At 32.5% G+C, this 10463-nt stretch overlaps 1 protein-coding gene across 1 annotated transcript in view; it reads right to left on the bottom strand.

The window, feature by feature from the left end:
- Positions 1–567: 567 nt before the first annotated feature.
- OTOGL (otogelin like) overlaps positions 568–10463 on the bottom strand; it is a 165044-nt gene continuing 155148 nt past the window's right edge. Inside the window, exons 55-58 of the mRNA XM_050749267.1 lie at positions 8777–8896; positions 7376–7421; positions 2312–2391; positions 568–1667 (exon numbers count right to left, since the gene is read on the bottom strand). Of these exons, the coding sequence (XP_050605224.1) occupies positions 1467–1667; positions 2312–2391; positions 7376–7421; positions 8777–8896 (447 nt within the window). The 3' untranslated portion in view covers positions 568–1466. The remainder of the gene's footprint in view (positions 1668–2311; positions 2392–7375; positions 7422–8776; positions 8897–10463) is intronic.

Below are 10463 nucleotides of genomic sequence, written 5' to 3'. Positions count from 1 at the left end.
ACAAACAGGATAAATCAATTTCATATACAGTAAACACTGGGATTTGCAGATGCAATGTTAATTTTTTCACACATATTTAAGTAACCCAAGAGATCTAAAATATTTAGTAAGTTGCAATATTTTGGGGACACATGATTTTGAAATGAAAACATTAGTATGTGAAAGCAGATAATCTAGTTCAAGCCTAATCTAATTGAAGCCCCGTATCTGCTTTGCAATGCGATTTTACTGTTCTTTTATTGATATTTGGCTTCATTTGATACTCACAATTACACTAAGCAGGGCATTCACTTCTTTATGCTGAGGAGAAAATTCAGACAATTTTTAATTATAGGTGGCAAAGAATTTGGGGATTTCCAAAGACCTCAAGACATTCTTCTTGCAAATGTCAATAATCTACCACATTTTAAAAGTGCAGCATTCCATTGTAAAGTTATTAATACATTCAGATAAATTTATTTCATTCTTCAGTGCAAAGCAGCAGCATTAACAGCGAAACAGCACTCAACTTCAATAGTATGCAAGTATATCCTCAAAATTAAATGTTAATGAGACAGTAACTACATGTTAAATACTGACAACACACTTAATCGCAGTTTTAATGATATAAAAAAAGGTCAAGATCTATCTCCTCTATTTAGCAAATGATGCTATATTTCCCTGTTCCTTACTATTGGAATAACAGTGTATGCGGAGCATTTTTCAAACATGTCAAACTTAAAATACTTAATTCTATCCAATGCAAACTCTTTAAGAATGAAAGATTATGTGATATACTCTTACTATATACTGCTCAGGATTTTAAAAGTGATATAGTACTGGAATAAGAGAGACCTAGAATTTAACCCAACTGTTAACATGAATTTACTATATTATTACACTGAACAAATTTGTACGAGTCACACAGCTTCTCTGGTTATCTGTTACATCTGCAAAATGAGGGGAATTTACAATGACTTTCCTAATAACCATTCAGGTTTTAAATAATCTATTATCTGTCTCTAAGCATATCACTCTTTATTGCTATCTAGATGCCTATTTTAACTGATCACATTAACAGACTAAGGAGTACATATTAAAGGGTATCTTAATTTGGATAGCTGTAGCAGGCTTTGTAAATTAAGAAAAAAAGAGCTATTGAGTGAAATTGAAGGAATTTTGCAAAATAACCTTCCAATTGATGAGAGTATACTGTATCTGCACCAGGTTGCAATTAAATACATAACAGCATTTCAGCTGAACAACTTACAGTCATTTGATTTTCTAAAATAGAGTAAGGCAATAAATTTAATTTTGCTATTGAAACTGTATATATTTTGTACTAAGTGCTAAATTTCCACATTCCAAGTCTGAAAAATACAGTATTGTTAAAACAACATAAATCTGCCACATGCCTAAGTAATAGTAATAAAAGTTAACTCTATTTGACATTATGATGTTGTACAGAGTTCTTGGAACCCAAGAGTTTAATTCCACTGGCATGTACAGTCTATGGGTTCCTGGAGAGTGTACATAATTTCAGTGCCATTTCCTGAGCAATACAGAGGCACAGACAAGTTTCGTACTCCATTTTCACGACAACACTTGCAGAATCTTAGGTGACTTTCAATATTGATGTTATATATAGTAGCTGATGGGCATTTGCCGTCACAAGATGCAACATTTATCTGTAAGAAGTGACAGTGAGAAAAAAAGTCTTAAACTTTTAAAAGTACTGGTTATTATTTGATTTCACTAAGAAAATCAGATGAAAAGGTTTCTTCCTCATCACTCCAACCCTCAAGCTTCTGCATGTTGGAAGATTGTGAAAAACAGTAAGTGAAACGTCATTCACATAAGTCAAAGGGATGTTCCATGGCAATGCTCAACATAACATTCAAAGCATTAAATGTGCACATATAACGTGACATAAATATATATATGGAATATGTTAATCACAATAATCTATTGTAACCTGTGTTATATCATGGCTCAAGTATACTGCAGGTCATATTAAAAGGGACAAAGTTAGAAGTAGGACTCTTTTTGCTGAGTAAAATTGCATAGTGAAGACAACATGTAGTCAAATACATTTAGATTCAATTTCTATCCCTCTGGATTGCAATCATCATTCAGAACTGTTGATTATGCTAAGAATAATTCATACTTCTTCACAAACAGAATATGGCAACATTAGAATGTAGGAATAATCTCAGTTAAATATTGTAAGTGTTGGCATTTTGTTGGCTTACAAACTTATTCGTTCTGTAACACATATACTTTCTAAAAAGATGCGTGCCACTTATGTAGCAAATGACATTTTGCCACTTACAGGGCTTTGGCTTATACAGTCCTGTTTCCTTATGACCGATTTAATGATCACTTTCTGGCATATTCTTTCTTCTCGTTTGCCTGATAAAATATAAAATGCATTTATTCATCAAAGGCCCATGTTAAATTATTTCTTAAACATATTAATATATTTACAATTGAAAATTGGTGCATTTATATAAAATATATTCCAATATTGAAAGATATTTTAAATTTCCCTCTTACATTTTTATGTGCAATATTTATTTCACCTTCTAAATAGATTTTCTTATATTTTCTTACAGATTTCTATATATTTTCTTATAAGCTTTACACTTACTGATTTCCACTTTATATCTTATTATCTTAGAATAATTATCATAATCAGAAATCAGAAATAATCCACACATGTAATAATGCTAACCTCAACCGGTGTGTGGCATATATGTGCTTAAAATAATTTTTGGAATGAACCATAAAGTGTATAAGCAGATACACACATATGTAATTAATGCATAACTACATATATACATCAATTTTAAAATAAAAATTGAGAGATTTAAAGCCACATTATCTTAATGGACATTAACATAAAATAATGCAAAATTTTAATAGAATCACTTAACCATATTGAAATGTATGGATGAGTCATACTTGAATTTACGGTTCTGAAATGGTCTTCTATAATTTCAAATGAAAATACTTTGTATGCATTCATAATATCTTAATATGTGTCTGTGTGTGTGATGGATTATCACTTGCTATTACATGCAAGCATCTGTATTTAATGATGTGTGATAGTGGGTGTAATCCCTGAATCAAGATGCAAAAACCAAGGTTCTCTCTATTCCAACTTGCTTTATCACTTTAGGAAAATCACTGAATTATCCTGCTGAGTTTCCTTATTTACAAAAGAGTGAACTTATATCCCAATTTTCAAATACAGTTAGCCATGAAATCCTTATTTAAAACAATCTCAACATGTAAAATAGATAAAGATTAAGCTACTCTGCTTGAAGGAGAGATGGGTAGCTAAAATTGACTGAAAAATTACCATCCTCAAGGTCACTCACGACCTCCAAATTGCTAAATTTCAAGATCATCTCTCAGTTCTCATCCTATTTGACTTCTCAGCAGCATTTGACCCAGTCTATCACTCTGTCCTCCTTAATATACCTTCCACACTTGGCTTCCTGAGCTCACCTGCTTTGGTTTTCATCCTGTCTCACCCATTGCTCCTCAGTCTCCTATGCTGGTTCTCTCTCTTTTCACTGATCTCTTGCTCATGGTATGACTCAAGGCTCAGTGCTATTGGTTGAGTGCAGGCTGTTCTGCCCCTTATGGTGCCTTCACTCAGTGATTATTTCATTAGCCCTTCCATTCTTATGTAAGTTCAAGAATAAGAATAGTCAAGGAAAAAAAATCATCTTTACCATGACCTATAAGATGCCTCACCCTCTTCTTTCTATCACCTTCCTCCTCTCACTTTCTGTGCAACAGCCACATTTTGCTATTTCCTCCACTTTGAACACTCTTCACCATCTGGGTGGCTTCCCAAGGACACTCAGTCTCTACTCAAATGACGCCTCATCATCAAGACATTTTCTGAGCCCCCACTTAAGCTAGCAACCCAGCCCCTCTCATTCTCCATTCCTTTTATTCTGCATTATTTTTCTATATACCACTCATCACTAAGTGACATATTACAATACATTTATGAGTTTGGTGTTTCTTCCCCTTCTTGATAATGAGCACTCTCCATGCAGATATTGCTTCATTCACTATTATAGTCCCCGTGGTTAAAAAGATGTTCATCATGTAGGCACCCAATAAAAACCCAACAAGTTAATTCATTCCGTAAATGAAACCGGGGAAGCATTAATTTATTGTTAGCTGAGTTTGTTTGTACCAAGAGGCATTTCTAATTCATTCCTCAAAAACTTTATTGTAAAAGATTTTACTCAATAATATCCAACCTATGATAGTATCCAACCTCCACAATCTCTTCAACATAGCCTGGTCTTCAGAAAGCAAAGACAGCAGAAAAGGGTTTTCAAATAGGCCAGCAGAAACTACATTATGAGTCCTTTCACGTCAGATGAGAGAAACTGAAGTGGCTTGTTATTATTCTGCAACTTCAAAGAACTCAGCAAAGTTGAAAGACCCTGGGCCCAGATACTGGACAGACCTAAATTTATTATTGAATAGTGTGATCAGCTTCTCTCTGAACCTTCTATTTCTCGTCTGTAGGGAAAACATACCTGTCTCCCAGAACTGTGGTGAGGATTACGTGTGGTCGTGTCAGCAATGTGCTTAATAGAGTGTCAATGTGTGGCAGCCAATACTGGTCATTCATATGATTAGTCAGAGATATAACCCTGTCTTCCCTGAGTTATCATAAATATACTCACTTCTCTAATAATTAACATGGGGATACAGAAGCCAGGGCCTTAACATTGCCATGTGACTCTATTCCTGCATCTCATACCTAAGGAAGAGTCTAGACTCTGAAGAAGAAGATTTAAAAAAAAAAAGTGAAATCTTAAATTTCCTCATATTCTAAAGTTAAATTTCATTATTTGAGTTCCTGATACAATGACTATTTGATTCATATTAGTTTATATTTGATTTAAAGAATTCTGAATGAAACCATGCTTATTTCTAATGAACAGAACGTTTTTAATCAGTGTGTATATAATTAAAGCCTTAGTGATTAAAAATATCTAGGTGATATTATATTATCCCTAAAAGTCTTCCCGATATAATTATCATGAGTTGAATGGTGTCTTTTAAAATACCTGTGTATCTTAGAATGTGATCTTATTTGGACACAAGATCTTTGCAGGGATAATTGAGCAAAAATGAGATCATTAGGGGTTGCTGATTCAGTATAACTGGTGTCCATGTAAAAAGGGGAAATCTGGAGTCAGACACACATACAGGGAAAACACCATGTGAGCATGATGATGGCCATCTACATGCCAAGGAAAGAGGTTTGGAGCAGAACTCTCTTTCACAATCCCTCCAAGGAACCAACCCTGCTGACATCTTCAGTTTGGAGTTCTAATCTCCATAAATTTCTATTTCAACCACTTTTTGGTTTGTTACAGCAGCCCTGCAAACTAATATAATAACAAATTAGATGTCAGGCCATCCTATGCTGGACTTTTTTGCTTGTTGTCGATGTGTAGGTGTGCATTGAATTTGGCTTTTTAGACATTATGTAAATAAAAATTCAGTCATTCTAGCCCTGCCACTTCAGCAGAGCTCATCATTCAGTCTCTGCCCTCTCCTAAAACTTGTCCTGGCAATGTTCCAGAATACCATGAAGAGTTAAGAAGCAGGATGTGAAATCAGGCCCGCAGTAGATTCCTAGCATTATCACTCATAAGAGGTATGACTTGGACAAATTATTTAACCCCACCAAGCAGAAAATCAAGATAACGTCAGAACCTATTTCATTGGATTTTGGGGGGAATAAATTATAATATATTACATGTTATATATTGTACATAGATAGTATATATTATATAGTATTTGTATTAACACTTTAATACTTTCTAATATTCTGTTCAATATGACTCTATGGATCTAAAAATATAAGACTAGTCTTACATATTTATGGGATTTAGTCTTTCATGAAAGAAGTTCAGAAATCTTTCTCAAGAGGCATGTCAGTTCATATCTAAGAATCTGGCCCTATACCACGGTTTTTTGTTTTGTTTTTTTTGTTTGTTTGTTTGTTTTTGGTTTTTTTTTTTTTTTTTTGGAGACAGAGTCTAGCTCTGTCACCAGGCTGGAGTGCAGTGGCATGATCTTGGCTCCCTGCAACCTCCGCCTCTCGGGTTCAGTGATTCTCCTGCCTCAGTCACCCAAGTAGCTGGAATCACAGGCACGTGCTGCCATGTCCAGCTAATTTTTGTATTTTTAGTAGAGACAGGGTTTCACCATGTTGGCCATGATGGTTTCGATCTTCTGACCTCGTAATCCACTCACCTTGGCCTCCCAAAGTGCTGTGGTTACAGCATGGTATTATTAAATTGAACCTTGTTGTGCCCCTTTCCTAAAAGCTTCTCTAAATTTTAAAATTACTGTCTATGCCAATTTTCTCAAAATTTCTATATTTTTATATTGAGATAAATTCATAAACACTTTTAAAAGAAAAACTAAATGTGGTTTCATGGATAACCCACTTAAAATTATTCAAATTATTCAGTCCTTAAAAATATTCAAAATTACTAAGAAATGGTAATCCTAGCACTTTGGGAAGATGAGGTAGGCCAGGAGTTTGAGGTCATCCTGGCCAACACTGAAACCCCATCTCTACTAAAAATATAAAAATTAGCCGGGCATGGTGGCACATGCCTGTAATCCCAGCTACTCAGGAGGCTGAGGCATGAGAATTGCGTGGACGCAGGAGGCAGAGGTTGCAGCGAGCTGAGATCATGCCACTACACTCCAGCTTGGGCAATAGAGCAAAACCCTGTCTCATAAAAAAAATTACTATGAAATAAACCTTATAATCCAAGTTAATAAAAAATATATTGCATTCAGATAGCTTTAATTATGAAAACAACTATGAGAACTTTTATGAAAAGGATATAAATATTATTTACTAAAATGATATTATCCAAATTTATTGTATAAAACTATATACTTGTTCAAACAGGTTTGAAAAGTACTGCACCCCATATGTTGTTTTTGGAGTCACAATGCCATTTTAACTGTAATCTACTTGTTTGTGTAAGTTCAGCATGGTGCAAACAAATATGATCACAAGACACTTTTAAATTTTAAATACACTGAAATCTTATGAAATACCATTTGTAATATGCCACAATAAAAATTTAATATTTAAATTAAAATTAATCTAAATGAAAACACTTTCTTTACACTCCAGAAGTTAAAGACTAATTTATAAAATTATTAACCATATGATACCGAAAACATAGGATACAAAAACACTTTATAAAATTTGTTTTCCTCTTTGCATCATAGGAATTGAATTTTGTGAGAAAAACCATACTCACTATGAGCAATTAAAACTAATCTATCAAGTAAATGCATGGAATATGCTCTCACTTACAGATCTTGCAACAGCCTTCATTATAAAGCTTCACAATCCCTTCATTCTAGAAAGAGAAAAAATGAATAAAGTCCAAGAATATGGTGTTCATCCATGCTCTCTTATACTAGAACAAGAAAACTAACTTTTCTAAAACTTCTATCAAATATCACAAAGTCTTTATAGAAGAATAATTGGAATTTAACTATTACTAAAAAGAATTTGTTTTTAAAATCTAGAGTAGATAGTTTGCTTAAAAATACATTATTTATACATTGGTACTATGGAAAACAGTGTAAAAGGATTATTCTACTAAAAAGGACACTTTAAATGCCACAAAATATTTTTATTGAAACAAAATAATAATAGCTATTCTAAATAATGACCATTATATATTTTCAACTCCTTGAAATAACCTAAACCACTTCCATTTGACTTGAGTTTCTGAATATAACTGACTGCTAAAATTGTACATCTTTTTCTTTAATAGTTTATTATGAAAAAATGTTTCCTTCCTTGGAAGGACTCTCGTCTAAGACTAAACTTTTACAAGAACTACTAATTGCTTTAGCAACCTGCTAACTGCAGTTGAAATAAGAGAATGATTTACTCTATAAATATTAGTCTGTGAAACATGATGATGCCCAAATTTTTTCCAGGGCAGAAATTCTGTGACTTTAGTACATGTTATATCTAGCTAGCCAGCCAGCCATCATCATTGAAAAGGTACATCCTGAAAAAAAATGTCAATGAGACTAGACTGTACTATTTCGTTATACAACAGAACAAAGCTTAGTTTTCATTAGGAATTATTATGTCTAAATAAATAAAGCTACAAAAATCTTGCAAAATAAAAATTATATCACGTTCACAAATCTACTCTCCCAGTAAACTCTTCTCTGAGAGAATAGGGAAAGTTATAGAGCAAAACTTAAGAATAGGCAATCTTGTGACTTGTACTAAATTTTTCAGTGGCCTGTGACCAGAAAAGCTAAGGCAAGCATCACATAGGCCAGCATGCATTAAAGTTGAATGACATCACAAATCTCACTGTTTGTTTAAGAAAGAAAATTTCCCAAGCTCTGATTCCTTAGCTTATTAATCCATATTAAAGGGAAGGCCAAGTCTGCTGATCAAATGATTTTTCAATAATCTTTGGATCTACAGATAAAAACCCAATGATTACAAAGTATCTACTCAAAGATAGTCAGAATTACCTGGAACATTGTATATAACTCAAAATTTCAAATGGGAAAAATAGAACAGAGTTTTTATTTATTCATGAAAATAACACATTACCTATTATGTATAAGCCACAATGTAAGTATGACCTTAGACAATATTAATGTATATTTTCTAAATTATATAAATTTTCTAATTATATAATTATCTAAATTTTCTTAGATATAACAAAGTACAAACCATTTTGCATTCAGTCTCATTAAAAGGGGGACAGACCATAGTGTAGTTCAGAATTATTGCTCCTTCATCAGTTTTAATACATTCATATGTGGTGCAGTTATAGTGCCAGGTACTCCCTTCCTAAAAAATAAAAAGAAAGTTACTACTTAGCATATTAAAATCTGCTGTATTTCTTAAGTACAATATTACTCTATTGAATAAAAAGTCAAATCAAGATGCAGAGGCTTCATGTGACACAAAATGTTCCATCTGAAAATGACCTTAAATTTATCTAAAATGATTAGAAATGCATGTGTATGTAATTATAAAATAATTAGAAATATACATGTATGGTATATACTTAACTAAAATGATAAAAAATACATACACATGTATGGTGTATTTGTATATGCTAGGTTTCATACTAGAACTGCAAGGTAAATGTGAAATAAATAGAGAATGAAGAAGCAAATAGGTATCTGTTTCTACTACAAAATTATCTAATTTAAGTAAGTGTCAAAGGTCTTGCTCTAATATTTTCTCACTAATTATAAAACAACAAATCTTATTACTTATATACCTCCTTTCTTGAGATGTGTTTATTCTTCCTTCTACTCCCTTATCGCCAAAAAGTTTAAAGAAATATTTAAATGAGAGTGTTTATTGGCTTGTGGTTCTAATTGTGCATACCTTACATTATTTAAAAATTTATCCCTATTCTTTCAAGAAGTATTTAAATATAATAACTGTTTCATTCTTGATTTCAGAATTTCTATTTAAAAGTCAGCTGAAATAATTGTTAATCTATATTTTTATTTTATAACTCACATTTAAAAAATGAAAGTAGTTAATGTCAGCATTACCTCATCACTTAGGCAAAAAGGAAAATTCATAAAAGAGATGGAAAATATGTCTCTTTTTCATTTTATTCTACTTTAAGAAGATTGACCACGGTGGAGGGTGTGTTGTTCTAGGCCTTCTCAATTTCTCATAGATTTTACCTTAAATTAATTAAGGCCATTCTCTTGATAAATTTATACACCAGACCAGGCCGCCAGCTATGATGCAGAAGGCTACATTTTTGAATCTCAAGTTACTTTCCATGGTGCTGGACAAATTGACTTAATTCTGTGCAAGTAAACACTTTGTATCATAAGGTTTTTTTATTGCCACTCCATCCTTACTACTACTGGAGATTCAAACATCTACCCCTGTTCTGAATCAGGATGTTGACACTTTGTGGTTATTTTCAGATGAACAGTAACCGTCACACTCTTAAAACCATTTAAAGAAAGTGTAAGCATGTCCTAAATAGTCAACCATTTAACCTGGTACAACATAGGCTTTTTGTTTAATCAAGTATTAGGCCAATCTATACATATAATCTTAAAGGATTTTCAGCAGTCATGAAGACAGTTTGGGAAAGGAGAAGGCACTTTAAAGACATGAAACCTTACATTACATGCTCTTAGATATTTTTAAACATAATAAGCTCATTGGATTCAGGTATTTTTCCTTTTGCATTTAAAAAAATATGTGTTTCTAATTTTTTTGCATATTTAATTAAGTCAAAGCTGAGAAATTCATGAGTTAAATTTATAAATGTCATTTGCAACCAAATGAAGTATTTATTTTTAAAAAGAAAGGGTGAAGGAACCAATACTGATTTGAACATAATAAAAATATACATGTGTATTATAGATATACA

The sequence above is a fragment of the Macaca thibetana genome, chromosome 11 (genome assembly GCF_024542745.1).
Source record: "Macaca thibetana thibetana isolate TM-01 chromosome 11, ASM2454274v1, whole genome shotgun sequence".
Lineage (NCBI taxonomy): Eukaryota > Metazoa > Chordata > Mammalia > Primates > Cercopithecidae > Macaca > Macaca thibetana.
The sequence above is the reverse complement of the archived record's forward strand: the minus strand, read 5'-3'. Positions and strand labels throughout refer to the sequence as shown.